Below are 27,874 nucleotides of genomic sequence, written 5' to 3'. Positions count from 1 at the left end.
CTCACGTCACCGATGGGCACAAACCAGCCTCCGTCGGCACCCCCGGCACGGGGCATGTGTTGGGCTCCAGCCCTGGTGCAGACCCCACCAGGCAGGGCTGGAGCTGGCAGAACTTGGCACCAGTGGAGGCTTCGTAAGGCAGACTGGGGGGGCTGCCCCCACATGACGAACCCCTCGACCCCATTTGCAAGCATACCCCTTGCAGGGCTGAGCACTGCCGGGGTACTGGGGAGGCCCAAGGACGTGGTGCGTGCCTGTGCATGCGGGACAAGGGGAGCTGTGTTTGTGGTGGGGGAGAAAGGCTGCGTGCTCGGCCCGGAGCCTGGGTGTCTGAGCAACCCGCTGTCTTTCTGCCTGTGCTGGCAGGCAGCCGGGGCTCAGCATGCCGGAGACCTGCATCCTCCCCGTCCCACTGTCTCCTCCCAGCTGTGGGCTTGCAAGGAGTGGCAGCTGGGGGGATATATAAAGGCAGGGGAACCTCAGCCAGCTCAAAAGAAACTCCTGGACCTACTGGTGTTCTCCCTCCCTCCCTTCACGTGATTCAGCTTCCCCACACCAGGGGAGCCAAGGACAAGCCTCGCTGTAAGTACCCGAACTGAGCCAGCATTGTGTAGGCGAACCCCTGGATCCGTGCACAGCTTCAGGGAAGGATGGCGGCTCTGGGCCCTGGGCAGGAGGGTCCCCCCTCCTCTCCCTTGCAGAGAACTGGGGGAAAATGCTGTGGGGGAGCCCTGGGCCATCCCCATAGTCTTGCAGGGAGCTCTGCCTGTTGCTGCAGGATGGACAGGCTCCAGCCCCCTTCTCAGCCCAGCGCGTGAGCAGGCAGCACATCTCCGGGGGGGGCAGCCGGGGCTGCTCTGTGGGACTGGGAGGGCTGTGGGGCAGCCCCACAGGAGACGGCTCTCTTCTCTGTGGGGTGCTGGGGTTCCCTGCTGCAGCAGCACATGCTGGGCTCATGCCTCGCCGTGCAGTTTTGGGAACAGGGTGTGTTCAGGGCAGGGTGGGACGCTGCTGGGGCCGGCAGGAGCTGACTGGAGCGAGCATTCCCAGGGGACGTGAGACCCTGCAGGTCTCGCAGGGTCTGTGCTGGGGGCTGTGCCACTTGTGGGCTGCTGGTCTATGGGGGTTCAGGTGATGGGGACCTGGGCAGAACTGGGGGGTTTCGAGGGGAGCAGCAGAGCCGTGGGGGGTTTCGAGGGGAGCAGCAGAGCCGTGGGGTGTTCCTCGGGGCCATCCCCTGCCCCGGGGCTGCAAGCAGGTTGGGCAGCAGCTGTCTCCCTCCAGGGTGGCCAGGTATCCTCCGTGTGCCCCACTGACTGAGCCAGCCTGTGCTGACCCTGCTATCTGCCTCCAGGTGCGAGATGGCTGCCAGCAGCTGCCGCCTCCTCCTCCTCCTCCTGCCCTGGCTCGTCACGGCCTTGCACAGCCCACCTGGCTGCAAGATCCGGATTACCTCCAAGGGGCTGGACCTGGGTAAGGGGCCGGATGGGACACTGCTCCCGGGGCCTGGGTAAGAGGCAGGTTGGGACACTGCTCCTGGGGTCTGCACCTGGGTAAGACTCTGCCTGCATTGCCTGCACGTGGGGCGGCTGGAGAGGAGCTGGGGGACTGGCTGGGGGGCGATGCTGTGGCCAGCCCAGGCTCGCTTTGCTTTGCAGTGAAGCAGGAGGGGCTGCACTTCGTGGAGCAGGAGCTGCAGAACATCACAGTGTCGGACCTGCACGGGAAGGAGGGGCAGTTCCACTACAACATCAGCCAGTGAGTGCTACCCGCTCCCTGTGCACGTGGCTCCCTGCGTCCATCTGTCCGTCTGACCATCTCTGTCCCCTCCCCTGCAGGGTCAAGGTGATGGATCTGCAGCTGGCATTTTCCGACCTGTACTTCCAGCCTCAGCAGCACCTCGTCTTCAACATCAACAATGCCTCCATCAGCCTGCGCTTCCGGAGACAGCTGCTCTACTGGTTCTTGTGAGCTACCTCCCCTTCCCGCTCCCGCAGGCACCAGCTTACCCCACGGCTGGGCCACAGCCGCTGCTTGGCCGTGCCTGCTGGGTGCCATGGGTGCCCTGCTGCCCTGCCCTGCAGCTGGTAGGAGGTTCTCCTCTCATCTGCTCTCCTCACTTCCAGCTATGACATCGGGTCCATCAATGCCTCTGCGGACGGTGTCCACATCCACACAGTGCTGCAGCTGGCCAAGGACGAGTCTGGGCGCCTGAAGATCTCTAACATCACCTGCAACGCCTCCATTGCCAGAATGCATGCAGGCTTCTCTGGCACACTCAGGTACACCCAACCCCACCGCAGCAGACCTGTCCCTCCGCTGGGCCAGCTCTGCCTGTGCATGGCTCCCCTTTCTGTACCCTCGGGACTTCCCCAGCCCAGGCTGTGTGCTTGCACGGGGATGGAGGGGCAGGGCTGGAGCCGCAGGGGAAGGTAAGCAGCCGTAGAGCTGCTGTTGTGTCCTGCAGGAAGGTCTACGAGTTCCTGAGCACCTTCATCGTCACAGGGATGCGCTTCCTCCTCAGCCAGCAGGTACAGCTGAGTGGAGATGGGCGATGGAACCTGGGGGAGCCTGGCCTTGCCCTGCCCCACAGCAGGAGGATGGTCCAGGTCCTCATCCACACCTGGAGTGACTCCCGTCTTAGCCCAGCCCCTTGCCTTTCAGATCTGTCCGTCTCTGGAGCACGCCAGCCTGGTGCTGCTGAATTCTGTGCTGGACACAGTGCCGGGTGAGCGTTGCCCTGGGGGAAGGGACCGGATCCCACTCACCGTGGGGAGGGCAGAACTGGGCATCAGGCTGCTGGGCAGCTCACAGGCTTGGTCACCACAGCACATCTTCCCTGGCAGTGAGGAACTATGTGGATGAGCACATTGGGATTGACTACTCCCTCCTGCGGGATCCGGCCGTCTCCACGGACACCCTCGACCTAGACTTCAAGGTGAACACTGGATCCTGCCCTGCTGACCTTCCCACAGTCCCCATGGGAGCGGCTGTGCCAGCCTGCACGCTGGGCACCATGGAGAGAGCAGGGTGGGCTGCACTACAGCTGCAGAAACGTCTCCTATTCTCATCCCAGGGCATGTTCTTCCCTCGTGCAAGAGAGAACCAGGACCTGGAGAACCACGCGGTGGAGCCGGTGATCAAGGAGAATGAGCGTATGGTCTACGTCGCCTTCTCCGAGTACTTCTTTGACTCAGCCATGCACGCGTACTTCCAGGCAGGTGTGCTGGCCATAGAGCTCCGGGGGGAGAAGGTAAGCAGTGCCGGGTCACCCGGCTATGCTCAGGCAGCTCTCTGTGGGCAGGGGCCTGCTGCCAGGCAGGAGGGAGGGCTGGGCCCTGCATGCAGAGCAGAGAAGGTGCCATCCAGGGAGCAGCTCTGCTGGGATCAAGAGCAACTGCTCGCTTACCCTCCGGTGGTTTGTCCTCCCTGCAGGTGCCCAAGGACCTGGAGGTTTTGCTGAGAGCCACCTTCTTCGGGACCATCTTCATGCTGGTGAGAGGAGCACCCAGCTGGGTGCCCCTGGGGCAGAGGGAAGCCCCTGGGGCAGAGCACAGCCCTGCCCAGCTCTGTGCCTCCAGCTCACCTACCCTCCCCAGAGCCCTGCTGTGGATGCTCCCCTGCGGCTGGTGCTGCAGGTGTCGGCTCCTCCCCGCTGCATCATCAAACCCTCAGGCACCTCCATCTCCGTCTCTGCCTTCCTCAACATCTCGCTGGTGCCTCCAGGCCGCCCCGCTGTCCAGCTCTCCAGCATGGCCATGGTGAGTGGGGGCTGGCCAGGAGGGGTGCGCATGGCCGGGGCTCCTGTGCAGCCACTCCAGCGCACAGGGGAAGAGCATTTCCCACCCCACATGGGAAGGCTCTGGTGCCCCAGAGCAGGACAGCTGGGCCTGTGGAGCAAGAGGAGCAGCCAGCCTGGCCAGCTGCCTCCCTGCAGTGGGCACAGCAGGGCTGCGATTCAGCCTTCTCTCTCCCTAGGAAACAAAGCTGAGCGCCAAGGTGTTTCTGCAAGGGAAGGCGCTGCGCGTGCAGCTGGACCTGCGACGGTACGGCCCATGCTGGGGTCCTGCGGAGGCTGCGGGGAAGGTCCCCTCTGTGCCCCACTCACAGCTGCTTTCTCCTCTGCAGGTTTCGCATCTACTCCAAGCAGTCTGCACTGGAGTCGCTAGCGGTGAGCAGATCCGTGCCAGCCCGGGGGGTCCGGCCTCCCTTGCCAGCCCCCAGCCACAGCATGGGGCAGGCTCAGGGAGGGGCTGCACATCGCAGGACACCCCTTCTAGCCCACCCAGTGCTAAGTGCAGGCATGCCCTGCCCAGGCTGGCAGGTCTGCTGCTGCTGCCGGTGCGCTCACCCACGCTTCTCTCTCCCCAGCTGTTCTCACTGCAGGCCCCACTGAAGACCCTGCTGCAGCTGACAATCATGCCCATCATTAACGGTAGGCACCGCCGCTGCCCACACACAGCCGGGCTTGGGGCAGGGGCACAGTGGGACTCAGCTTCACTGCATCTCTCCTTCCCCGCAGAGAGGACTAAAAAGGGGGTGCAGATCCCACTGCCAGAAGGCATGGACTTCACCAAGGAGGTGGTCACCAACCATGCGGTACGCGGCAGGATAGGGACAGCCCTGGCCCCCCAGTGGGCACAGGGACCATGTCCTACTGGGGCAGGGTGCAGTCACACCCAGCCTTGTGCTAATCCTCTCCCCCTTTGCAGGGATTTATCACAGTGGGAGCTGATCTCCACTTCTCCAAGGGGCTGCGGGAGGTGATTGAGAAATACCGCCCAGCACCTACCGCCCCCGCCTACCCCAGCTCAAGGCCTGCAGAGCCCAGCGTGGACCCTCGCCAGCTCTAGCCCTTCTCCCCACTCGCTCCTTCACCCCGGACCGAGGGCAGATCCCGGGCTGGACCCGTAGACTGTAGGTAGGAAGCAGCTTCCCCGGTACCACTGGCATGTCCTGCAGGGCGCCCAAGCCCTGATGGGTAGCAGCAAGGTGGAGATGGCTGCTCTGGGAACCCCTGCTGCACCCCTTTCTCATTACACTAATAAACCACTCGACTCCAATCTGCGCGGCCTCATTGCTTGGAGAATGTGCCCACACCGAACCACACGGGGGGAGAGATGGGGAAGGAGGCAGACAGTGCAGACAGTGGCAGAGGGGCTCAGAGCAACTGTGCTTCTCCTGCTCTTGCGGGTGGCTTGTTTCCAGGCTTCAGTGACCCCCTGCAGAGAGGGGGGCTCAGACCACAGACCCTGGCTCTCCAGCACGGCACGTCAGCACTCACCTCTGCTGGATCCTTGGTGTGTAGTGGTACTCCTCAGAGAGCAAAGCAAAGCAGGGGATAGCAAAGCGGTGCAAGGAGCTGGGCAATGAGGAGCAGACCCGCCTTGTTCAGAGAGTTTATTGCAGGTTCCCAGAAGCACTGCGTGCCCCAGGCAGTGAGTGGGCAGTGGGATTGTCTTCACGGTAAGCCTCCTTCACTGGGATCAGATGTGGGAGCGGTTTGGAGGGGACCAGGAAGTCCCTGCAGGAGCAGCGCCCAGCTGCCCGCAGCCACCACGTTAACTGTGCTTTCCTAGCAGGGGGCAGCTGCCTCAGAGCCTGCCCAGGGCTGTGTGTGTGCAGGGGCCACAGGCCAGAGGGGAAGTGGTGGGGACTGCTCCTTCCCAGGAGGGAAGCAGCTGCCTCCCCAGACAGGGAGGAGGCGAGACAGGAAGCCACAAGCCAGGAGGCAGCTGCAGCAGGGGCACAACTCCTCACCCAGCAAGGACAGAGCCCCTGGGACTCCTTGCCCCCCAGCTCGTGCCCCCCACCCACTGCAAGCAGCCCCATCCTCCACCCTGTCCAGCCGGGCGCCATCCTGCAGGGCTGGGCAGAGCCCCTGGGCTGGAGCAGGGAGCCCCACCGGCTGCAAGAGTGACTCATTTCATGGCACAGGGAGCCCGGGCGCAGCTGAGCAGCAGCGAGGACGGGCTGTGCGGGAGATGCCGGGTGGTGAGGGCAGCCGGGGCACCAGGCACTGCCTCCACAGCTCCTAGTAAGGCTCATTCTTAATGAAGCGGCTGAACATGGTGAAGGCAGCGAGCGGCCGGTCCATGGGCACCATGTGGCCAGCTCCCTGTGGGAAACAGGCGGCAGCAGGTCAGTGCCGGCCTTGGGGTTCCCACTGCCCTGCAAGCGTCTCGCAGCCCAGCCAGCACCGCCCCACTCTGACCGCAGCACTGGTGCCTGGCACGCCCACCTGCGCCACAACTAGCAGCCCTGCCCCTGTCTCCCAGAGCCCCCTCAGCCCTACCTTGATGGTGAGGAAGGCGATGTTGGTGAATTCCTTCACAAAACCCCCAATCTGGTTCTCGCCTCCTTCAGTGTAGAGCCAGGGCCGGCGAGCCACCTGCACCTGGGACCGGTGGCAGCACCCTCAGTGCCCCGGCTGCCCAAGGCAGGTGGCCAGCCCTGCCCACGCTCTCGCCGCAGCCAGCCCCGGCACGCAGCCAACTGCACAACCCAGAGCTGGTGACCGGCCTGGCCCAGGCCCTGCCCTGCCCATTTACCTTCTGGCACAGGGAGTCCACAAACCATTCGTCCCCAAGGAAGTTGCAGGCCATGTCGACGTCCCCGTTGTACACCAGGATCCGGTATTTCTGCAGAGCAGAAGGAGGGTGAGCATTTCTGGCAGCAGCCCCGGCCAGGCAGGAGGCCGGTTTGTCAGAGCTGGTCCCAGGGCCTGGTGGGACGCACCGTGGCTCCGAGCAGCTTCAGGTACTGGTCGTTCATCTGCATGTACAGACGCTTGTAGCTGCGGTTCACCTCGAAGCTGCGGAGGAAGCGTCGGCATGACACGGCTGCTCAGCCTTGCGGTGGTCCCTCCCCGCCCAGAGCTTGCTCACCTGCACACCTGCCACTCCGGCACGTCGGGGGAGATGTGGAGAGCCTTCCTCACCTCCGGGGAGTTCAGATACATACTGGGAGCCGTGGAGTTTGTGCAGGGAGGGTCCATCCGGACCTTCTTCCGGGCTACTGGCATCCGGAACAGGTTCTAGGAGAGAGTTGGGAGAGTCCCTGCCACAGCAGCACGTGGAGCTGCCCCACGGGAGCAGCCACTCTCTGCCCTCTCCTGCTCACAGGCAGCACCACTGGCCAGGCAGAGGATGCTTGCAGCCTGGTGGTACAGGCGCCCAGGCTCACCTGCCGCCAGGAGAACCTCATCGGCATCCGGATGAAGGAGTTGCCCAGGTCGTGTGTGATGAGATAGTCACCCTCGTACCTGCAACCGGAACAAGCATGGGGACAGTCTGAAAGCTCTGGAGGAACAAGGGCTCAGGGTCCTCCTTGGGGGAGTCCTTGACAACAGCCAGACACAGCCCACCTGTCCCAGAGAGACCCCCTGACCAGCCCACCATGTCCCTCTGCCAGCCAGGACCCCACACACTGCAGACCACAGCAAGCCAGTGCCCAGAGACCCGTCTCCTCTGGGGCCACTCTCACCTCATGCTCCCAGGGACACCACCATCGCATGGGGCATAGAGGTTGTAGATGTTGAGGCCGGACTCCTCTACGATCTGAATCATCTCCTCCATCTGCAATGAGCCGCAAGAAGGGTTTGGGACTCAGCAGGATGCTTGAGGGACTGTGGGCCCCTCCAGAGCCGGGCGGGTGGGTGCTGCTCACAGACACCGGTGCTGGGCTCGCGCTCGAGGGCTCCAGCTCCCCTCACCTTGAGTGTGCAGTTCAGGTTGGAGTTGTCGTGGAAGTTGCACTTCCCTTGGGAGCAGCAGAAGGCCTGCAAGTCCCTCCACAGCCTGCGGGCAGAGACCAGGGGACTGGACCACGCTGCCCAGATGGCAACACCGACACAAAGCCAGTGGCCATGGCCACAGCTGTGCTGCAGGCTCCCTGCCCAGTGGCCGCACAGTGTGTGGCTCGGCCCCGTGCCCTGCACACCCCACGAACAAATGTGCCCATGTGAGCTGCCCAGGACGAGGGGCCACCTCCACAGCCCGGCTGCTGGCCCAAGTTAGGCCAGCATCTTCCCTTGTCCTGAACACCACCAACCCAGCCAACCCCATCCTGCTCGCACAGGGACAGCGCATCTAGCTGCAGCACTCCCCCTCCTCTTACTCAGTCCCCAGCAGGCCGTGGTAATAGGCAAAGTAAACCAGGGAGTTGTCGTTGATCTCATAGGAGGAGAGGCCATTTCCCACAGCGATTCCCTGCGAGGCAAGAAGAAAACAACTCTGTTGTGTTCCAGCTCCCCACAGGGCAGCCGCAGCAGCAGCAGGCAGGAAGCAGATGCGGCACTGTTTACTCCATGGAGGGAACAGGAAGGGTCGGGGGTGCCTGAGAACACCCTGGTCCTACTCAGCAGGGACGGACACATCCGCCAGCAGCCGCTGCCAGCACCCCAGGAGAAGATGAAAAGCCGCGGGGCCAGACCCGCCCTACGCCCTGAAGGGGGCCCCACATGCCGGCTGCGCAGCCAGTCCCCACCCCGGTACCGCTCGAGTGCTCCAGCGAGGCCATGCCAAGCCCTCTGCTCCCCGGCTCAGCCCAGGCCGCTTACCTTCAGGTTGAGGCTGGGGTCCTGCATCACCCACTCCGCCAGCGTAGGGATGTAGACCCCCCCGTAGCTCTCCCCCGTGAGGAAGAGATCGTTCTTGGAGTACTCAGGGAAGAGCCGGAGGAACTCCTTCAGCGCCAGGTAGTTGTTGTGAGCGACCTGCAGGCAGGAGGAGACACGGGTCAGGCGGCAAGGCAGGACCCCCAGCGCCCAGGCTGGGGCAGGCAGGAGGCAGGTTCCTCCCAGCAGCCCAGGTCACTCGCCTCAGTGTCGTTCGTGGCGTACTTCTTGTCCTCGGAGTAGGAGAAGCCGACACCAGCGGGGGACTCCAGGTAGAGCACATTGGCAATCTGCAGGGACAGCAGAGGAGCTGGAGACGAGGGAAGATCCCCCTCCCAGCTCAGCGAAGCAGAGAGCTGCTGGCCTCGCTGGTGGCAGCACCCGCAGGTGCCCGGCCTGCCCCCAGGGCTGCACAGGCCACATTCCTGCCCTGCTCGACAGCAGACTTGAGAGGAGGGTGTGTTGGGCAGGAGGGCCCGCGGGAGGTTTGGCTGCATGGAGAGGGCAGGAGGAACTGGCTCGGGGCCACCCTCTCCCCACAGCCGTGGAGGGCTGCAGCACCCGTACCTTGTTCCAGGCGTAGTCGTTGTACTTCAGCGTGACGCCATCAGGCTGGATCTGGGGAAGCAGAAGGCAGTGACTGATGGGCACAACCCGGCTGGCCCCGGCAGGACGGCTCGTGCCACACAGCCTGCCAGCCCCCAGCAGCCCCGAGCCACGGGACGGCTGCAACTACTGACCAGGAAGGGGCCGTGCTCCTTCAGGAAGCCCTCCATGGAGCTGCAGCCGGGGCCCCCATTCAGCCACAGCACCAGGGGGCTGCTCTGGGGGTTGCTCTGGGCCTCCACAAACCTGCGGACACACGGCCGTTAGTGCCCGGGGCCCGGCCAGGCCCCCACCCTGGTGACTCGTGGCGCAGCCTGGCACCAGCCCGGTGCCAGCCCCGGTACCGGCGCGGCCCCACGTACCAGTAGTGCAGGTGCTTGCCCGGCCCGGCGCAGAGGTAGCCCGAGAAGTGCCGGAAGGAGGGCTGCTTGGCCAGCCCCGGCAGGAAGGTCACCTCGTGGTCCCGGGGGGCGGCCCGGCTCAGCCCCAGCAGCAGCGCGCACAGCAGCACCGGCCCCATCTGCGGGGGGCGGGAGGGGAGGTCGGGGCGCGGCTCGCCGGGAGCGGCCGCGGCTGCCCCACACCCGGCCCGGCCCGGCCCGGCCCGGCCGCCCGCAGCCCGTCCCGCTCCCCCACACCGGCCCCGCTCCCCGGTGCCCGCCCAGCCCCCGGCCCGTCCCGCTGACCCCGGCCGCTCCCGGCGCGGCTCCCGCAGGCAGCGATCCCGGCGGGCACATGACACCCGCCCATATGACCTCCGGTGCTCACGTGAGCGGGGCGGGGCCTCGCGGCGGCCAATCAGCGCCCCGGGGGCGGCCGGCCCCTGCCCCGGTCCCGCGCGCGCACGTGGGAGCGGCTCCGGCCCCGAGCTGCGGGACGGGACCGCGGGGCCGCAGCCGGAGCGTCCCCGCGCCTCGCTCCCCGCGGTGCCCGCCCCGCGCAGCCACGCAGGAGCCCTCACCGTGCCCGCGGCGCGGGGAGCCCTGGCACGGGGGGGAGCGGGGAGCCGGCCCCGGCGGGAGCCCTCGGCCTCGGCGGGAGCCCTCGGACCCCGCGGGCACGACGGCGGCGGCCGGCGGCGGGGGTGCGGCGCCCGGTGGGCACCCGTGGGCACTGCCGGGCACTGCCAGGTGCCGCCGGGTGCAGCGGGGACGGCCGGGCACCACCGGTTACCGCTGGGTGCCACCAGGCACTGCTGGGCACCGCTGGGCACAGCCAAGCACCCAGGCAGAGGTGGGCAGCGCCAGGCAGGCCCAGAGAGCCCGGTGGGGCCCGGCGGCACCCCAGCAGACGCGGGGTCCCCTCCCGACCTCCCCCGCGGCACTAGGACCCCTCCGAGCCAAGCCGGCTGTCCCTGCCCGGAGGGGCCGTCACCGCCCCGCAGCAGCTGTGACGGGGACAGTTAAAAATAGCAGTGGCGGCGATGGCTGCCCCGTGCCGCCCCAACGCGCGCTTCCACCACGTCCACGGCGCCAATGTCTGCTTGGACGCCTCGCGCACGCGGGCCACCCGGGTGGAGAGCTTCGCCAACGGGCTCTGCTTCAGCCAGGAGCCGCTGGCGCCTGGGCAGATTTTTCTGGTGGAGATCGAGGAGAAGGAGGTGGGCTGGTGCGGGCACCTGCGCGTGGGGCTGACGGCCCACGACCCCCAGAGCCTGGAGGTGGTACCCGAATACTCGCTCCCAGACTTGGTCAACATGGGGGACACCTGGGTGTTCGCCATTACGCGGAGCCACAACCGCGTCACGGCAGACGGGGAGGAGGCGCCGGCGCGGGTGCGGGGCCCCCCCTGGGAGCCCTTCCTGCTGATCGGGCGGGTGAGGATCCCCCGCGACACGCTGGTGGGGCGCAGCAGGCCCGGGCGCTACAGCCACATCCTGGACGACCTGTACAAGATGAACGTGCTGCCTGCGACTGCCCGGCGCAGCCGGATCGGTGTGCTGTACGCCCCGCAGCCCGACGGCACTGCCGACATGCACATCGTCATCAATGGAGAGGACATGGGGCCAAGCGCCAGGCGCCTGCCCACCGCCCGCCCACTCTATGCTGTGGTCGACGTCTTCGCCTCCACCAAGAGCGTCCGGGTCATTCCGGTGGAATACGGCTGTAGGTACCTGCCCCCTCCCTGGGGCACGTCCTGCACAGGCCAGAAACCGGGGGGGCTCCAGTGGGAGCGTCAGAGTGTGCCACGGGGCAGAGGGACACAGGGTAGAGGGCACAGGAGAGCACGGGCGAGACCCCACACTGCCACTGACGGGCAGTGTCTCCCGAAAGGTCTGCTGCGCGGGGCCGCACTGGGGCTGGGGAGAGCTCGCACCAGCTCCCAGCAGCAGCGGCCGGGGCAAAGCCCAGCCTGGTCGTCCTTCCCGAGCGGAGCGATGGGGGCGGGTATTCTGGGCTGCCCCAGACTGGGGGCTGCGGAATCGCGGAGCTGTGCCCCCGCAGTGCCATGCTCATCCCCAGCCAGGCAGATGCCCCTGACTGGAGACCAACGCCAGCACTCACAGAGCTGCTTCTCGGGGGCTGGCGAGCCCTCGCTGTGCCCAGCCTCACCCCACAGGCACACAGCAGCCCGGAGCCAAGCAACATCCTGCCTTGGCATCAAAACATCCGGCTGCACCCCGCTGCCCACCCTGGCATGCACACCGTGCCCCCGTGCCTGCCGTGTGCTCCAGCTGCAGGGTGTCCTGGGCAGACACCCTGTGATGCCATCGGAGGTTGGGCAATATCCGGCATCCCTTGGCTGGCGGGGAGGGGCCGGGAAGACTGGTGCTGGCCACTGGCTTTTGTGAGAAGTCAGGCTAATATGTGCTAATTAGCACCATACTGGAAAAATCACCAGATGCTGAGGGTTAGGTGAGAGGAGAGCCAGAACGAGAGCTAGCGCCTGGGTGATGGTGGCTGGCCATGAGCTGTCACACTGCCGTGCCATCTTTGCTTTACATCAGCGGGGCAATTCGCTGTCTGCACCCTGGGTGCAAGGCCGCAGACAGAAACAAGCCCAGACCTGACGGCCGAGGCGCCGGCTCCCCCGACCGCTGGGAGCCACTGCTTCTCTCTTTGGCACAAAGTTCAGCCGATTCTGTCTCAAGGCTGAAATCCAGGATTCTCCCTGCCAGCTGCTGTGAGCCAGATTATCCAAACAGGGAGGTTAAATGTGCCCAGCCGCCCTGGCCCCCCTGCCCTGGGACCGTGCTGAGAGCGACTGGCCGGAGCCACCTTGGAGGGCCCGTCCCCGGCTGCTCGTGAGGGACTTGCGCTGGCAGCACGTACCTTTGGGAGAGCTGCCCTCTCCCGCCGTGCCATGGACCGAGGGTCCCCGTGAGTGCCGCGGCTGGTGCAGGCACCGCTGCAGAGGCGCAATCTGTCTTCCTGTCCTCGACAAAGATTTCGGTAGCTCCTGTTTCTGCAACACTTCCGCAGGGTTTAAAAATCAGTCTTGGTGCGGTTCTGTTCCTGGCCCGGGGTCTGGCTGGTGAAGTGAAAACCAGAAGTGAGCAGCTGAGCCGCTGGCGACACACGATGCAGCACAGGGGGGGCAGGGACCAGGAGAGGCAGAGGGCATCTGCCACTCGTCACCCAGCACTCGGCATGACGCAGCCCCCTGCTGAGGGGGAGATAAGCACTCCAGCCATCCCAAAACAGCCCCAAGGTCGGGAGCTGGCTGGGCACAGCACGGTCGTGCTCGGCAGAGCTCTGCTCTGCCTGATGCCGGCGCGAGCCCCCAGAGGCACCAGCCCCGCAGCCAGAGAGGTGCTCAGCCACGTACGGGCAAAATGGCCAGGTCCCACCTGCGGCTCCGCTCCAGCCGAGCGTGATGCCCTGAAGCGCTCTCCTCTGCTTTGGCTCTTGGAGGCAGCGGATGAAGCAAGGCCCACCGGCTGCACCTGAGTCAGCTCTTGTTTAAAGTCTGAGGGGAGCGCTGGCCACAGCTAATTGCACCCACACCGCGGGCCACCAAGGGCTCTTGAAAGAGGAATCCCACAGGGGTGCGTGTCACAGGAGCAGGAACCGGGCAGAGCCCGCGCAGGTGGCCATGGGAACGGCTCAGAAGATGGTTGTCTCAAAGGCATTGCTGGAGCTGTCTCTGCAGGCAGTGCAGCCCCGGCCTGCAGGTGCCCACCTGGCAGCCTGGCACTGGCGCCGGTGGAAGCAGACCAAGGCAGTGGGATGAAAGGAAAGCACAGTGTGGGCATGTGAGACCCTGGGGAACCACTCGGCAGCCCCCAGAGAAAACAAATGCAAACCAGCCGCGGTAATGCACAGCTTGGGCACCTAACTGTCCTCCCAACCTTCCTGCCAGTAACAGGAAGATCTTCACAGCCCAGGGCCCTCAGGCTCCTGTCCCGGCCCGAGCACCTTGGCACTGGCTCTCCCGCACAGCCGGCTCAAGCCCAGGGCAGGACGATGCCTGCTCCTGCTGCAGAGCAAGCTCACCCACTGCCACCCTAAGACACGGTGCCTCCGTGGAGCCTCAGGGCCCATCTCCTCCGCACCCCTCTGCTCTCGGCCTCGCCGGTGACTTGGCCAGCTCAGCTGCTTCTTTCTGTTCTCTTCCAGTTCCCTCCCTGCAGACCCTCTGCCGGCTGGTCATCCAGAAGCACATCGTCCACCGACTGGCCATCGACGGCCTGGACCTGCCCCTGCCGCTGAAAAGCTTCTGCCAACATGAGTGAAGTGTCGAGGGTGCTGCCCTGGGCCATCCCCCGCACTGACAGCCCCACCAGCGACAGCCGGCGGGCTGCCCAGGCAGGATCTGTGCCCCCAGCTGCCCCCTCTACCTCCCAGGGCCCACCGGCATGTGGTCCCCCTCGCCCTCGGGGTGCCTGCGCGCATGGCACATGCTGCCAAAGAGCTGACGTGAGAGCACGGGCAGCGTGGCGGAGCGGTGGAGGGACTTCCCTCCACGCAGATGGGTGCGGCAGAGCCGGTGTGCGGGCAGGAGGGTAACACAGGGCAGAGCAAGCAATAAAGCGCTTCCAGCCAGAAAGCGAGCGTGCTGTGGGGAGTGCTGGTGCACGGAGCAACGCAGGGGGAGCGGGGATTGCTGCCTGACCCGCGCCGGGCCCGCTGCCATCAGGGCTGTGCTAACCACCGGCGCTGCCTGCAGCAGGAGGCCCCGCGCACCAGGATGCTGGTGGAGCTGGGCTGGCTGGGGCGGGCACCGCGGGACCCGCAGAGCCCCTGCAGCCAGGAGACCCAGCCCCGCCGGCGGGATCGGTACCCCCCGGGATGAGGCCTTGGCATGTGCCCGGCACCAGGCCAGTCCTCGATCGGGCAAGGCCAGTGCTGGGCAGCTCTGGGGGTGGGCATGCTGCCCGGCTCCCGTCTGGGGGAGGAAGCCGTGGCTTTGGGTTTTTTAGTCCCCATCCAAGGGGACTTTCTTCCCCTTCCATGTCAGGACATTTTGTGTGGCCTGAGAATGAAGCTGGGATCGCCCGGGTGGATCAGCATGAGGGCCGGGCCGGGTGGAGCGCGGGAGGGCACGGCCCAGTGCTCATGCAGAGGGTAAATTACAGCCAGGCACTTGTCCCAGCCGGGCAGTTTCGCTCTTGGGAAAGATGTTTACCCCGAGAGAGGGGATGAGTTATTTCCTGTGCTCCCAGCAGGGAGGTGGATGGGGCGGATGCTGGAGGGAAACCCGCAGCGCCCAGGGAGCCGCGCTGGCAGCAGCCGTTGCTCAGGCACGTGCCTGCAGCCACGAAGCTGGTCACAGTGACCCGGCACAGGGTCTAGCTGCCCCACCTCGCCGTCTGGGGAGGGGAACCCAGCGCTCCCCAGCTCCAGGAGCTGGCACTGGGCCCTCCTCCAGACCCCTCATCCTCTCGCTGGTGGGGATGGCAGCTGGCGTTCCCGCAGTGCCTGTGCCGCGCTGGGAGGGAAGGCAGGGTCGGAGCTGCGCAGAGCAAGAGGCAGGGGAAAGAGCCCTCTGAAAATCAGAGGGGTGCCCACACGCACCAGGAAGACAGATGGCGAGGGGGCCAGCAGGCAGGGCCTTCCAGGCCTCTTCCACAGCATGGCTCAGAGGTGAAACAAGCAGCTCCAAGTTTACAGAAAGGTGTTTAAGGTATTTTACGAAACACTACACTATATTTAGTCAGAGAGATTCGATAGTATCAGATAATGTTACAAAACCCTTGACCAAGAGGAAATCCCCAACCACGCAGCAGTCCTACTCCTGCGACGGGCCGTCTCTACCGAAACCAAAACGTTAATGAAGTTAGCGCTGATTGGGGAGAATGCCGATGGTGACCGAACCACAGCGATGAGCGAGGTCTCCCGATGCCCCCCCGCCACGTCCTGCAGGACGCAGCCTGCCACGTCCCAACGTGATGGGCTGCAGAGCTGCTGGTGTTGGAGTTGCTCTTGCTGGCGAGGGGGGAAAGGGAGCTCACCCAGCCTGAGAGCAACGCCCAAGGGACAGGGCTTGTTTGCTCTTCTCGGTATTTTTTCCTCCCCCACCCCATGCGTGTAAAGCCTTTGCTCTCTACCTCACCGCAGCTTTGTTTGCACTGCTGTGACCCCCAGCATCCCTCCCGCCTCCCCCAGCACACAAGCTGTTGACGAGGGAGGGCGGGTTCCCCTTTCTGAGGAATTGAGAGCAGCTGCCGTAACCAGGCAAACAACTCCTCTGCTCCAGACCACAGGCTGCGCTGCCAGCAGTGGAGATTGCCACCCTCCGGATCTGCTGCCTCCTAACAAGCGGGCTCGCTCCACTAACTGGAGGGCACCGCAACAAGGCAAGACCACCAAGAAGCGCTGTTCAAAGCCCTGACTGATCTCATGGGCCAAGCGAGCCCCACTGTCCCGTTCTGCCGGCAGGGAGGGGTGGCCGCAGCTGGCGCAGAGACAGACGCAGGTCCCCAGCGATACAAGGCTGATTTATTGGCTTTGTTGCACAACACCTCGCAGCAGGATGCTGGAAGGACCTGCAGGCGCTGGCCACGGATCAAATAATTTTGTCACATGTTATTATACCATCACCTCTCACGCCGCACCACCTGTGGTTGGCTCCCAGCCACATCTGTTAGTCAGGTCAGCGGCTCGTTTCCCATTCCAGCGCAATCTGGAGTTCCCAATCTGGTTCATCAGCTGCCCCATGCAAAAGGCAATGCTCGCTCGACAGATAAAGGACCCAAACTGCCCCTTCCATGCCAAGCCCCGAGGGAGTGACAGGCTGAGGGAAGTCAAGGGGGAAGCGGGGACAGTGGTGGAGCGATGAACACATCTGCTGCCCCACTACTCCCAAGGACCTGCACACGGAGCAGCCAGCTTAGCTCCCACTCAGTGCTAGAGCTTCACCTCGATGTAGGGCCCGATCCAGCCGTCAGCCAGCTCCCGGAGGGTTCTGTACCTGTGCTCAAACTCCTCCCCACTGCAGTGGGTGAGAAGCCGGCTGATCTCTGCCGTGAGAAAGGACACCACCAGGGATTTATCCAAAGACGCGTTCCAGGAGCTCTTCAGAATCTCCAAGAGGCCATCAGCACGGTGATGATCGCCCAGCCTGACAAGCATCGCATCCCTTCTGCCACTGTCTGCCAAGCATCTCCGGCTGCAAGGTCTTCCTGTCCGAATTCAGCACGGCCAGGATGTGCCGGCAGGGCAGCTGGAACATCTGGTTGAAGTGGCAAGTGCAGCTGCTCAGGCCTTTCAGGTCCACTCTGTGGGCATCCTCCAGGACCTGTATGCTGAGAGCGTCCTCTCTGGTGCCTATCAGCTGCACGGACTTCTGAACCACTGCAAACTCACTCAGGCACAGCCTGGCAGCGGGCTCCGTGCAAATATTGCTCAAAGACTGCTTGATGCGTTCTTCAGTCCTTCGGTTAATCTCCTTCTCGCTGTCACCCTCCAGGTTTTCTGTGGCCTCCAGTTTAGCCGCAGGAAATGAAGGATCTGATAAGGACTGAGGGCTCGCAGGCTCACTCTGGAGGAGGAGAGCCTGGGGGATTTCAGGCTGATGCTGAAGAGCCGTGAGGAGCCGAGGAGCTGCCAGTGGCCTCTGGAGAACAATCATGGGACTCTTAGCAGCTGTGAGAGAGGCGGCCACCGGCCCCTGCTGCTGAGCTGCTGCCGTTGTGGGGGAGGCCTGTTTGGAGCTCTGAGATGGCTTACCCTGGCACACCAGAGGGGCGAGAGGCGAACCCAAGGCAGGCAGGCTTTGGGGAGCTGCCCGAGCAGCATGGTGATCAGGATAGGGAGCAGAGCACGTTGTGGCATCAGGAGGGCTCTTAGAAACACACTTTTGGTAGTGCTGGGCTAAGGAGGTGATGCAGCTCTTCAGAGAAAGCCCAGCGCTGAAAACCTGGCTTAACCCCTGGGTGACCATCTCCAGGTCCCTAAAGTAGTTACTGCTCTCCCCCCAGCTCCTCTCCCTGTGCACGGCCCAGATCTCATCATCGAGCAGCCAGTGAATATGGAGCTGAGGCAGCAAGTCTGGTACCACCAGGTCCCTCAGGAGGGCGTGCATCTTCCTGCGGCTGCTCTCGGTGGCTGCGCACATGGCATCGCTCAGGGCGGCCAGGATCAGGCGCTCGGCGCGGCCCCCCAGGCCCAGCCGCTGGATCTGCTGCTGCAGGCGCTTGCAGAGGTGGAAGACGGAGAGCTGCAGCTCCGCTGCGGGAAAGGCCTGGGCGAGCGTTGGCGGCTGGGGCAGGCCGGGGCCCACCAGGAGGAGCCGGGTCTCGGCCCAGGCGGGGTTGAAAGCCCTGAACGCCCCGTACATGCGGGACAGGCTTCCCGCCGACTCGTCCCGCGGGACGGCGAGATGCACCACCCTGGCCATGCCGCCCCGCAGCGCCGGGCCGGGCCGGCCACCAGGAAGACGTAGAGCGCCCGGCCCGCCGGCCCGCCCGCCCGGTGCACCAGCAGCTCCCGGGGGAAGCGGGCGAAGACACCGCCCATGGTGGCGCTCTGGAAGCTGAGAGAGGCCATGCCGCCGCCCGCGCCCAGCTCGCAGGCCACCAGGGAGCCGTGGCCCGGTCCCGGCGGGGCCTGAGCCATCGCCAGCCCTGCCAGCGCCGGGATGGGCGCGTTCGGCCGCGGCACCTTCCCCTCCCGCGGCCGCCGCTACCGGGAGGACATATCCCGGCATGCCCCGCTCCCTTCCGGGGGAGTGCATCCCAGCAGGCCCGCTCCCTTCCGGGGACGCCACCAATCACCGCGGGGTGCGCCATGACGCCCGGCAGCGCTCGGGGCCCCCTGCCGGCTGGGCGCGTCCTCGGCCCCACCCGCCGGTAGCGGGCGGGCGCGACCCATCGCTGCCGGGCAGCGGGACGGGGGCTCGGGCGCTGCCCGGAGCAGCCGCGGTGCAGCGCACAGGGCCGGGGACGGCCGGAGCCCCCCTCTGCCATCACACGTCTCCTCGGTGCCCCCGTTACCCAGAGCCCTGCGGCTCCTCCCCAGCCGCCTGCCCCGGCCCCGAGGACCCAGCCCAGGCAGCCAGGATCGCTGCCAGCGCGGAGCTGCGCTGCTCCAGCTCCCGCCCCTCACACTGCATCAGCAAGTTGGCCAGCTCCAGGGTGAGGGACCGGACTCTCTCCCCCCTGCCCGCCAATCCCCCACCGCAGCCCGGGAGGCTAGCCCCGGGGGCCGGGAGCTGCTGGTACCTCCTCTGCCAGCGCCTGCACACCATGCCTTCCTCCACGTGCCCCCGCTGCACCTGCAGCACGGCCAGGACATGCCTGCAGGGGAGCCGGTAGCGGCAGTGGAAGCAGCAGCTGCAACTCCGGCAGTCCCGGCTCACCCAGTGCGTGTCTTCCAGCAGCCGGACAGCGAGGCTGCCCGGCGCGGGGCTGAGCAGCTGGGTGGATGTCTGCACCACCTCCCACTCCTTCAGGCACAGCCAGGAGCCCAGGTCCGTACAGCTCTCCCGGAGCGTGGCCAGCATGCAGCCCATCCCCGCCTCGGCAGCCTGCCCGGTGGGCTCGGCAAGAGCCAGAGGGCCAGAAACAGGGCCTGGTTCTGCCACAGCACTGGCACGCATGTCAGGCTTCTCCCGGAGGCTCTGACCATCCTCCTTGGTGCCTGAGAAACCCCGGCTCAGGTTTTCCAAGACTCTGGAATCAAGGCAGTCTGCACACTCCAGAAAACGAAGAACACTCGCCTCCAAGGATGGCTGCTGGCCAAAGAGGCTGGATATTCGGTACGTGATGAGGTCCAGGCTGTCCATGTGCGTGCTGCAGGAGTGCAGACCTTTCCCCACATGCAGGCACCACAGCAGCTCGCAGGAGAACCAGCTGGCTCGCAGGTAGTCGTACAGCCCCGGGCTGACTACGCACTTCACCAGCTGGGACAGGACATCCAGACTTGCAGCCGAAGGGGAAAACACGGCCTTCTGCAAGGCCAGCGTCAAGTTCTGCTTGAAGGAAGAGGAGATTTCTGCTTCCTTCACGTTCTTCTCGAGCAGCCGGACAGTATGATAGACAGAAAGGAGCACCTGGGCAGAGGGAAAGAGCTCGTGGAGGATGGCTTTGTGAAAAAAGGACACATCCACGAAAACAGCCTGGACTTTTTGCCACTCGGGGTTGAACTCCTTGAAGACAGTCAGCATTTTCCTGATGCCGTGTCCTGTCTCGTCCTTCAGCAGTGACAAGTGCACCACTTTCCCCACTCGCTCCTTACTCTCTACAAGGAAAGCGTAGAGAACGTGTCCCCCCTCGCCTGGCGCCCTGTGCAGCAGGAGGCTCTCAGGGAACTGCATGAATGAGCTCTTCATCTTGCTGGTCTGGAAGCTGAGTCTGTCCAGGCCATGGTCGCTGTCTGCACTAATTGAGGCCAGTGAGCCCCTGTGACCCTCAGAAAGGTTTTCATGACCTCAGCAACCCTGATGAGCGCTGAGGTCGAGGCATTTTCCTTCGCTGCCTCAGGGAGTGTGGGAGCCCTGTACGGAGCAGGCGCCCCGTCCACCGGTTGTCCCGTGACTGCGTGCAAGTCCTCATCTGCCACAGCACCGCTGTCAGTCCCACCCACCTGCTGCTGCTTACGCAGTTTTGTTGCAGGGCTGCCGTGTGCTGCGGTGTTTGCTGTTGCAGCAGTAGCTCTGGTCAGGGAAAACACTGGGTCCGCATGGACATGGTTGCTGTTCAGTTCACTGATCACAAGCTGGTCTATGTCCTCCTTATATTGCAACACAAAATAAGCCGGACACAAGCTGGGCTGCTGCTTTCTCTTCTTGCTGTATTTTTGGGTCCGGGCACAACCAAACTTCACCTGCATGAACCTGCAAACGTTGAAAAAGCGTTAATGGGGGAAGCAGTGGTGGTGTAGGCTGCAAGCATTTAGTTTTGACTTTTCTTGCATGCCAACTCTATATTTAATTAGCAAGCACAAAAAACCCCACATATGCCAGTCATACATGTGGGTTGGCTTTCTGCTCAGCGAAGCCTGGGGCAAGGAAGCTCAGACACAGGAGAAACAAAGGAACTGAGAGTTACAAAAGCCATGATCAGATATTACAAAGCAGTCCCAACAGTGTGGGGACTTGTTCCCAACAGTGCCTCTGTTTCTGCCCTCCAGAAACAGCAAAGCCATGAACGATAATTTAATACCTGCGTGTTTGTGTCTTACTCTCTTAAAGTACATATCATTTCTGCAACTCCTCTGCATCTGGAGGAGCAGGCTGGAACATAGCGAGAAAGGCTGCAAGGCATGATGTTAAATTATATTTTAAGAAGGCAAGGGGAGCAGTTGTGTAACTGGAGAATGACCTTGCAGCCTTTGCGCACACGAGCAGATCCACCAACTTGGACAGAAACGAGATGGCGTCATGGCATCACTAGACCCATTCGGATAAGCAAAGGCTGCAGAATCGAGTACTGCAAGAGGGAAACCTGACAACTCCTTTCCATTGCAGCAAGGTAAAGGCAGCTAGGGAATGCTAACAGACGCCAATATTTAGCGTCCTGCTACTTGAGCGGAAAAAGTCAGGAGTTATAGTTCGCCAGCAACTTCAAAGATCAAAGCTACAGGTTTTGCTAGAAGAGACAGAGAGAATTGTCGACCCGAAAGGCAGAGTAACACAGAGCTAAGCAGCAGACACAGGACAGCGGAGTGCTAGCTGGGGAACGAGGGACACAGCCAGGCAGCGAGGGGGGGACAAGAGCGACATGAGAACAATCGAGACTATGGAAAGGGCAAGTGTGCGACAGAACCCACAGCGTTCTTCCCTACAGGCGTATGCACTATCAGGATCCACCCTTCCGAAGTCACAAACAGCCTGGTTACAAAACCATTCGACCAGGTACAGACAAGAGCCCGCGCCCTGCGGCGGAGCGCTGGCTCGGCGTTGGGAGCTGGCTGACGGCCCTCCCCGCGGCGCTCCGCTGCGGGCCGGGCGCTCCTGCGCGGGGCCTCCTGCGGGGAGCACCGAACCCCGGGAACGGCGCCGGGCGCACGGTCCTGCCTCAGGGACGGCAGAGCGAGGGGTGAGGCCAGCCCGGCCCGGCGGGGCAGGGCCGCCTTACGTGACGTCCTGGCGGACGGCGGTGTCATGCTGCCGGTTGCGGCAGCGGACGGAGACGCAGCTCCGCAGGCCGTAGCGGCACCCCTGCGCCAGCTTGTAGGCGCGGAAGCGCTCCCTGAACTCCTCGTAGCTCCTGAAGCGGGCCCCCAGCTCCATGGCGGGCGCCGTGCCCGGGACCCCCGACACCACGGCCCGGCCCCGCGGCCTCCGCTCCCCAGGACCGACCCCGGAAAAAGGTCTATTGTGCCCGCCGCCTGTATTAAACCAACTGGGGCACCGCCCACTCCCTGAATATGGCCAATCGGAGGCGTTCCCTTCGGATTGGCAGGAGGCGAGTCAACCAGCCCAGAGATTTCTGCCATCACCCCGGTGACTGACTGCTCGACGGCCCAATCAGTGGGCGGCACTTCTCTCTCCGCCGCGCGGCGGCCGGATGTTGCCGCCGTCCGTGGCGCCGGTTCCGGGTCGCTGAGGAGATGGCGGCTCCGGGCGACGCCGGCGGGGCTGGACCGGGACCGGGGCCGGTGGTGGGGCGGCCGCCGCCCGGCGACCTGCGGAGCGTGCTGATCACGAGCGTGCTGAACCTGGAGCGGCTGGAGCTCGACCTCTTCAGGTGCGCAGGGGCGCCGGGCGGCGGGGACCGGGCCGCCCTCCCCACCGCCGCTCTCACCGCTGCCGCCTTCCCCCCCGCAGGGGCCGGCACCACTGGGTGCCCGCTACGCAGCGCCTCTTCGGCGGGCAGATCGTGGGCCAGGCCCTGGTGGCGGCCGCCCGCGCCGTTAGACGCGACGAACAGGTCCACTCGCTGCACTGCTACTTCGTGCGGGCAGGTGGGCCGGGTCGGGCCGGGGGAAGCCGGGCTGCGCGAGGTGGGGCCGAGCCGGTGAGCCTCGGCGGCTGGGGGGGGCCGGGGCGGGAGGAGCAGGTCAGGGACCGGGGGTCCGGGCTGCCGATCTCTGGGTCGGGGTGTGCCTGGGGCTGAGAGACGGCAGTGGGGCGGACGGGTGATCGTGGAGGGCGGGGACAGGGCGCAGGGGGTCGGGGAGGCTGGTGCTTATGGCGGGACTGGGGCCGGCCAGTGAATCCAGCGGCGGAGGGGCTGGGGAAGCCGGGACTGAGGCCCGCAGGAGTGAGCAGGTGCCACCATCACGGCTCCAGCACAACAGAGAGAGGGCGTGGGTGGCACTGCCAGTTCAGGGCACAGCAGGTTCAGCCTCCCTGGCCCCAGTGCTCGGCCTCTGTCAGTCAGGTCCCCTCTGTGGTGCATGGTGGCCCAACGGCAGAACGTCCCTTTTCTGTCCCAGGGGACCCCAAGGTGCCGGTGCTGTACGAGGTAGAGCGGACTTCTACAGGGAAGAGCTTCTCTGTTCGTTCCGTAAAGGCCATCCAGCACGGAAAGCCGATCTTCACCTGCCAGGCCTCCTTCCAGCTCTCTCAGGAGAGCCCAGTGCAGCACCAGTTCACCATGCCTGCCGTGCCGCCCCCTGAGGAGCTGCTGACGCAAGAGGAGCTCATCCAGAAGTTCCTGCAGTGAGTGAGGCGGAAGGGACACGCCAGGGATGCCCTTCTCTGCGGCTGGGGCTTAGGGAGGCGGAGGGATGGGAGTGACTGCCTGAGGAGTTCCCAAATACGCCTGGGAGGGGAGTATAGAAACAGGACAGGACAGGACAGGAGCCATGCCCCTCCTGCCTCTCTGTGTGGCCCTGGGTCCCTGGGCTAAAGCCGCTGCCAGCAGGACGTGCCCCTGGCCTGCCTGGCATTAACCTCACTTCTCTGTGTTGGTCTACAGAAATCCTAACTTGGCGGAGAGATACAGAAAGCATCTCAACAAGATTCAAGCCGAAGATGTGCCGATTGATATCAAACCCGTGAACCCGCCAGATGTATTCTGCTCGGAGCCACAGGAGCCAAAGCAGCTCTTCTGGGTGCGAGCACGAGGCTACATAGGTGGGTCCTGCCAGGAGGGTTGTCCAGCTGCCTCACAAGCCAAGGGCTCGGGCTCAAGCTGATGCTGTAGAGCGCGCTCGTGGTGGAGTGGGCTGAGAGGGTTGTGATTCAGAGGCTGTCTGCACCCCAAGCCTGCGGGGAAGCCTGGGGATTTCAAGGCTGAAATACAGGTATGAGTGCCGGAGCACGAAGTGATGCCCGTGTGCCGTGCTCAGCCTCAGCGGACTTTCCCCGGGGGGCATGGCAAGGGGAGTGGGTCTGAAAGAGCATCTCAGCTCTGCTTGACCAGCAGCTGATCCTTGGGGAAGCAGAGCTCTGGGGCTTTGCCTCGCGCTATGCGCCCAGGCTTGTCCCACGGCCACCCCACGGGGGACAGGCAGTGCCGGTTGCTTTGCAGGAGAGACTGACATGAAGGTGCACTGCTGCGTGGCCGCCTACATCTCCGACTATGCCTTCCTGGGCACGGCCCTGCTCCCGCACCGGCAGTACCGCATCAAGTTCATGGTGTCCCTCGACCACTCCATGTGGTTCCATGCGCCCTTCCGAGCGGACCACTGGATGCTGTATGAGTGCGAGAGCCCCTGGGCTGGTGAGTCCTCACCGCGTTCCCCGGGGACACGTGCGGCAAAGGCCAGCCCTGCCCCTCCCGGGGGGCGGCGGGCCGCGGTCTGACAAGTGCTGTCTGCAGGCGGGTGCCGGGGACTGGTGCAGGGACGGCTGTGGCGCAGGGACGGGGTCCTGGCTGTCACCTGTGCGCAGGAAGGAGTCATCAGGGTGGAGCAAACGCAAAACCAGAGCAAGCTCTAACTGAGGAACCCCCATGGGCTGGGGCTCAGGCATGCCGAGGGAGGGACCCCGGGACCAGAACAGACGCGGGCGAGGCGGGACCTGGGAGGCAGCAGGACGGAGCCTTGAAGGAGACCGGGCTGGATCCAGCACTGCGGAGAGTGCTGGTGCCAGAGGCCCTCTGCGATGGATGGGGACCCACAGAGGCATCTGCTGTGACCGACTGCCAGCTGCACAGCACGTAACCGCACACTATGATCGCCCACCCTTCACTTGCCTTAAATAAAGCCATCAGGTGAACAGCTGGGCTCTGTCCCCTGGAGTTTGTCCCCTTGGCCCCCGTGATTGTGCTCACCAGAGGGAGCTTCTCCTGGCAGGGGGAGGGTGGGCAGCGCCGGGGGTGCTGGGGGCCGGCTCTGCCTCCGCAGCAGGCTGGGTTGCAGGAGGGGAAAGTGCTACTGCGGCACATGTGGCTTCCCCTTCTCACTTCTGCCCTCCTCTGCCCCAGTACGTCAGTCGCTGCTTCTGCTCGCCCTTGGTCTCCTCCCCAGGGCCGGGCTCGGGAGAGGGCCCAGCCGCTGGGAGCTGGGGAAAGGGGATGAGTCAGCTCCCACCTCAGTGTGGGGGGCTTGAGGCTTCCCGCTGATGGTGCCCTGGGGGAAGTGAAGCTGAACGGACAAAGCAGGCGCCTTGCTCTTCTTCCTACCAAGACTTTATTAAATAAAGTCCTTTTTATTACGTAAGTTTTATGGGAAGTTCCTGGCAAGAGCCCCAGACCCTGCCAGAAGACTTCCCGTTCCCTTATGCAGTGCCAGTATGTCCCAGCTAAAGTCTCGTCCACTCTAGAAGCCCCCTGCAGAGGGGGAGCCGGCTCCTGGCAGCACCCGTGAGCACCTGGCCCCGCGGGACGGAGTAACCACAGAGAAAGTGCATTTTTGAGGCAGCTCCTGGGCGTGGGCCGTGCTGCCCGCGGGAGCGCAGCGCTGCCTCCCTGCCCCATCCCCACCTGTGGCATCACCCTCGCTGCTCCCAGCCGCCCCGGGCATGAGCCCCACGCAGCCCCCTGCCCTCCTGCCAGTGTGGGCGCTCATGGCGGGACACTCACTCCAGAGGCTCCTTGATCAGGCACTCTTTCAGGGTGGGCTGCTGCTGCAGGGGCGGCCCAGCCTCCCGCAGGTCCTGCAGCCGGGCCTCCGAGCGCCGCTTGTCCTTCCCCACCTTCCAGGCCAGGTGGATGTGGGCCTGCAGGAAGGGCCCCAGCAGCGGGTGGCTGCCTTGGGCCTCCAGCAGCTGCAGCGCCTGCTCGCAGCAGCCGTGGGCCTCGCCAAGCTCGTCCAGCTCCTGGTGGCAGACGGCCAGCCCGGCCAGTGTCAGGAGGAAGCGGCCGGAGCTGCAGACCCCCAGCCGGTCCTGCAGCCGGTAGGCGTTGGCCCAGGTGGCCAGGGCCTCGCGGTACATGCCGGTGCAGGTCAGGCGCTGCGCGGCCCGCAGGTCCTGCAGGAAGAAGAACTCAAGGAACTCGGGGGAGCGGCGGATCTCGGCGATGGAGTGCAGGTGGGACAGGAACTGCTCGAAGGCTCGGCTCCGCTTGGCGATGGTCTCGGCGGTGAAGTTCCGGCGCAGCCTCTTCCTGGGGAAGGCGACGCCGGCCATGTCGCAGCCGAAGCGGCAGCGCAGGCGGCGGTTCAGCCGCTCAAAGTCCGAGTAGCGCCGGGCAATGGCAGCGGGGGCCTTGTCAAACCGGCCGGAGCGGATCAGGTAGATGGTGTAGAGCTGCGGGGGGAGCCAGGCGTCAGGTGGTGCCGCAGGCACGCTGCTCCCGCAGGGCCGGGCAGAGCCGAGTGTGTGGCCGCAGAGGGGCCACATGGGGGTTTGCCCAGGCAAGAGGAAGCAGGCTGGGCTGCCACAACCGCAGCACCCGTCAGCGATAGTTACCTGAGGCTCATCTGAGCCGCCAGCACCGTCCGAGCAGCACGGGGAAAGACAGAGAGAAATAAGCGCCAGCCCCGTGGGACCCCTGCCCCGGGAGGGAGCAGGACCCGCGCCCACCCCTGTGCCCACCCCATGCCCACCCCGCGCCCGCCCAGCCCCGCCGGGCTCACTCACCACGTACTTGGAGGAGCGCTCGCTGACCACGCTGGCGCTGGTGACCTCGAAGAGCAGCCGCTGAGGTGCCAGGCTGCCCCGCGACTTCCTCCACAGCTCCTGCAGCTGCCGGGTCAGCAGGCTGCTGCCGGGACGCTCTGCTGTGGGGCCCCACTCTGTGCCGGGAGAGGGGTGTCAGCCCGCCTGCCGCGGGGATGGGGCTCTCACAGCGCCCCGACCCCGCCCAGTCCCTGGGCTGCCAGCCCCCACCATCGCTTGGGTCCCCCCCAGGGTGCTGCTACCCCGGGGAGCAGCACACCGGCCCCAGCACCTGCCTCCGTCCTCTGCACCTGCTGTTGCCCCCGTCGGCTGTGGCAGCTCCCCCAGCGCCTCTCCAGCACCGTCCTCCTCCTCCTCGTCCTCCTCCTCCTCGTGGCTGGTGAAGCTCAGGGTGCCGCTGAGGCGCGTCGACAGCCCCTCGGTGTCGTCCTCCAGCTCCGAGCTCTCTGGGAAGTCCTCGGCCTCGGAGCCACCATGCGCCTGCTCCTCCCGGCCGCCTTCGCTGGCCAGCGCATGCCGCAGGCGGTGCAGGATGCGGGCGGCCATCCCGACCGGCACAGCTACTGAAGGGGGGTCAGGCCTGGTTGCCCCAAAACGGTGGGACGGGCAGGGGGCCAGGGGCTGCCCACCACGGCCCGGTGCAGCACCGGCAGCCGAGGGCACTGCACGGGCCCTGGTTGGGACAGCCCGGCCCTGGGACAGCCCGGCCCTGGGACCCCCCCGGGAGCAGCCTCGGGCCGCCCCCGGCCCCTCTCCCGCCCCCGCCCCGGCCCGGTGCAGCCGCGTCCCCGCTGCAGGCGGTGCCGGCCCGGTCCGTACCGTGCTGGCCCGGGCCGGGCCGGGCCGTGCGGAGCCGGGCGGTGCCGAGCGATGGCTGCTCCGCCGCGGCTCGTCCCGGGATCCTCCCTGCGCGACTCCGCCTCCGCCGGGAACCCGGATCGCGGCGGCGGGGCCGGACGGCTGGGATTGGCACGGCCCGGCCCGGCGTGGGTCAGGGCACGTCTGCGCGGCGCTGCCCGCAGTCCTGCCCTCTGCTGCTAGCCCCTGCCCGACCCCACCCGGCCACCGCTCCCGTTGTCCTCTGCCTGGGCTGCTCTAGCAGGGCCCCGGGTCCCCCCGCCTGGGTCCACAGGAGCCCCGCACCCCAGCGCCTGGCACTGCGGGGTCCCGGGGTCCTGGTAGCCCAGTATCCCTATATCCCGGTACCCCAATACCGCGGTACCTCAACACCCTGCATCCCGGTACCCTGCACCCCAGCTCCTGATCCTGTTGTGCCACAGTCCCTGCGGGATGTCCCCTGGGCTGCCCTGGCAC

General features: G+C 65.2%; 7 protein-coding genes across 11 annotated transcripts; 3 read left to right on the top strand and 4 right to left on the bottom strand.

The window, feature by feature from the left end:
* Positions 1-372: 372 nt before the first annotated feature.
* On the top strand, positions 373-5,063 carry PLTP (phospholipid transfer protein). Of its 2 annotated transcripts, XM_075166974.1 has the most exons (16): positions 373-582; positions 1,355-1,473; positions 1,659-1,758; positions 1,839-1,967; positions 2,127-2,282; positions 2,468-2,531; positions 2,665-2,728; positions 2,847-2,938; positions 3,077-3,253; positions 3,436-3,495; positions 3,600-3,761; positions 3,979-4,046; positions 4,129-4,171; positions 4,372-4,435; positions 4,523-4,599; positions 4,713-5,063. In XM_075166974.1, exons 2-16 carry the CDS (start codon positions 1,362-1,364, stop codon positions 4,851-4,853), a joined length of 1,509 nt encoding a protein of 502 aa, XP_075023075.1. In that variant the 5' UTR covers positions 373-582; positions 1,355-1,361; the 3' UTR covers positions 4,854-5,063. The 2 variants fall into 2 exon arrangements, with proteins under 2 accessions (XP_075023075.1, XP_075023076.1); XM_075166975.1 differs by lacking the exon at positions 4,713-5,063 and having other exon boundaries at positions 507-582; positions 4,525-4,595.
* A 322-nt stretch (positions 5,064-5,385) lies between these two features.
* Positions 5,386-18,847, bottom strand: CTSA (cathepsin A). Of its 4 annotated transcripts, none has more exons than XM_075166968.1 (15): positions 18,828-18,847; positions 9,586-9,743; positions 9,358-9,469; positions 9,185-9,235; positions 8,821-8,907; positions 8,561-8,716; positions 8,119-8,210; positions 7,715-7,799; positions 7,486-7,577; positions 7,186-7,264; positions 6,888-7,036; positions 6,739-6,814; positions 6,552-6,641; positions 6,296-6,397; positions 5,386-6,118 (listed from the first exon to the last, which is right to left on the bottom strand). In XM_075166968.1, the coding sequence occupies exons 2-15, from the start codon at positions 9,741-9,743 to the stop codon at positions 6,035-6,037; spliced, it is 1,413 nt and encodes a 470-aa protein (XP_075023069.1). In that variant the 5' UTR covers positions 18,828-18,847; the 3' UTR covers positions 5,386-6,034. The 4 variants fall into 4 exon arrangements, with proteins under 4 accessions (XP_075023069.1, XP_075023068.1, XP_075023067.1 ...); XM_075166967.1 differs by lacking the exon at positions 18,828-18,847 and adding an exon at positions 12,496-12,691; XM_075166966.1 differs by lacking the exon at positions 18,828-18,847 and adding an exon at positions 9,910-9,985.
* NEURL2 (neuralized E3 ubiquitin protein ligase 2) lies at positions 10,587-14,036 on the top strand. Its single transcript, XM_075166973.1, has 2 exons — positions 10,587-11,328; positions 13,783-14,036. The coding sequence occupies exons 1-2, from the start codon at positions 10,647-10,649 to the stop codon at positions 13,896-13,898; spliced, it is 798 nt and encodes a 265-aa protein (XP_075023074.1). The 5' UTR covers positions 10,587-10,646; the 3' UTR covers positions 13,899-14,036.
* Positions 16,085-18,426, bottom strand: ZSWIM1 (zinc finger SWIM-type containing 1). The gene is given in 3 exon segments (XM_075166964.1): positions 16,085-16,710; positions 16,712-18,021; positions 18,024-18,426. Coding segments are annotated over 3 exon segments (1,707 nt in total). The 5' UTR covers positions 18,223-18,426; the 3' UTR covers positions 16,085-16,512.
* On the bottom strand, positions 18,461-21,924 carry ZSWIM3 (zinc finger SWIM-type containing 3). The gene is given in 3 exon segments (XM_075166963.1): positions 18,461-20,010; positions 20,013-20,440; positions 21,684-21,924. Coding segments are annotated over 3 exon segments (1,998 nt in total). The 5' UTR covers positions 21,839-21,924; the 3' UTR covers positions 18,461-18,595.
* ACOT8 (acyl-CoA thioesterase 8) lies at positions 21,897-24,720 on the top strand. The gene is made up of 6 exons (XM_075166971.1): positions 21,897-22,295; positions 22,376-22,521; positions 22,987-23,212; positions 23,472-23,629; positions 24,027-24,218; positions 24,318-24,720. Exons 1-6 carry the CDS (start codon positions 22,159-22,161, stop codon positions 24,434-24,436), a joined length of 978 nt encoding a protein of 325 aa, XP_075023072.1. The 5' UTR covers positions 21,897-22,158; the 3' UTR covers positions 24,437-24,720.
* Positions 24,721-25,111: 391 nt separating this feature from the next.
* SNX21 (sorting nexin family member 21) lies at positions 25,112-27,472 on the bottom strand. Its single transcript, XM_075166970.1, has 4 exons — positions 27,380-27,472; positions 26,836-27,123; positions 26,522-26,676; positions 25,112-26,188 (listed from the first exon to the last, which is right to left on the bottom strand). Exons 2-4 carry the CDS (start codon positions 27,104-27,106, stop codon positions 25,517-25,519), a joined length of 1,098 nt encoding a protein of 365 aa, XP_075023071.1. The 5' UTR covers positions 27,107-27,123; positions 27,380-27,472; the 3' UTR covers positions 25,112-25,516.
* Positions 27,473-27,874: the final 402 nt, after the last annotated feature.

This window comes from Calonectris borealis, chromosome 17 (assembly GCF_964195595.1).
Source record: "Calonectris borealis chromosome 17, bCalBor7.hap1.2, whole genome shotgun sequence".
In the NCBI taxonomy this organism is placed as follows: Eukaryota; Metazoa; Chordata; class Aves; order Procellariiformes; family Procellariidae; genus Calonectris; species Calonectris borealis.
Note: the sequence above shows the minus strand (reverse complement) of the source record. Positions and strands in the feature narration are given on the sequence as shown.

Excerpts from the sequence above, each read along its gene's own strand:
- PLTP (XM_075166974.1), top strand. The coding sequence starts at position 1,362 with ATGGCTGCCAGCAGCTGCCGCCTCCTCCTCCTCCTCCTGCCCTGGCTC. Across the intron at positions 2,939-3,076 it reads CCCTCGACCTAGACTTCAAG|GGCATGTTCTTCCCTCGTGC; the intron begins GTGAACACTGGA and ends TTCTCATCCCAG. Across the intron at positions 3,254-3,435 it reads TAGAGCTCCGGGGGGAGAAG|GTGCCCAAGGACCTGGAGGT; the intron begins GTAAGCAGTGCC and ends TCCTCCCTGCAG.
- CTSA (XM_075166966.1), bottom strand. The coding sequence starts at position 9,960 with ATGTGCCCGCCGGGATCGCTGCCTGCGGGAGCCGCGCCGGGAGCGGCC. Across the intron at positions 6,642-6,738 it reads TGAAGCTGCTCGGAGCCACG|AAATACCGGATCCTGGTGTA; the intron begins GTGCGTCCCACC and ends TCTGCTCTGCAG. Across the intron at positions 6,398-6,551 it reads TGGACTCCCTGTGCCAGAAG|GTGCAGGTGGCTCGCCGGCC; the intron begins GTAAATGGGCAG and ends CACCGGTCCCAG.
- NEURL2 (XM_075166973.1), top strand. The coding sequence starts at position 10,647 with ATGGCTGCCCCGTGCCGCCCCAACGCGCGCTTCCACCACGTCCACGGC. Across the intron at positions 11,329-13,782 it reads CATTCCGGTGGAATACGGCT|TTCCCTCCCTGCAGACCCTC; the intron begins GTAGGTACCTGC and ends GTTCTCTTCCAG.
- ACOT8 (XM_075166971.1), top strand. The coding sequence starts at position 22,159 with ATGGCGGCTCCGGGCGACGCCGGCGGGGCTGGACCGGGACCGGGGCCG. Across the intron at positions 22,522-22,986 it reads CGTGCGGGCAGGTGGGCCGG|GGGACCCCAAGGTGCCGGTG; the intron begins GTCGGGCCGGGG and ends TTTCTGTCCCAG. Across the intron at positions 23,630-24,026 it reads GCGAGCACGAGGCTACATAG|GAGAGACTGACATGAAGGTG; the intron begins GTGGGTCCTGCC and ends GTTGCTTTGCAG.
- SNX21 (XM_075166970.1), bottom strand. The coding sequence starts at position 27,106 with ATGGCCGCCCGCATCCTGCACCGCCTGCGGCATGCGCTGGCCAGCGAA. Across the intron at positions 26,677-26,835 it reads AGCAGGTGCAGAGGACGGAG|AGTGGGGCCCCACAGCAGAG; the intron begins GCAGGTGCTGGG and ends CTCCCGGCACAG. Across the intron at positions 26,189-26,521 it reads AGCGCTCCTCCAAGTACGTG|CTCTACACCATCTACCTGAT; the intron begins GTGAGTGAGCCC and ends CTCCCCCCGCAG.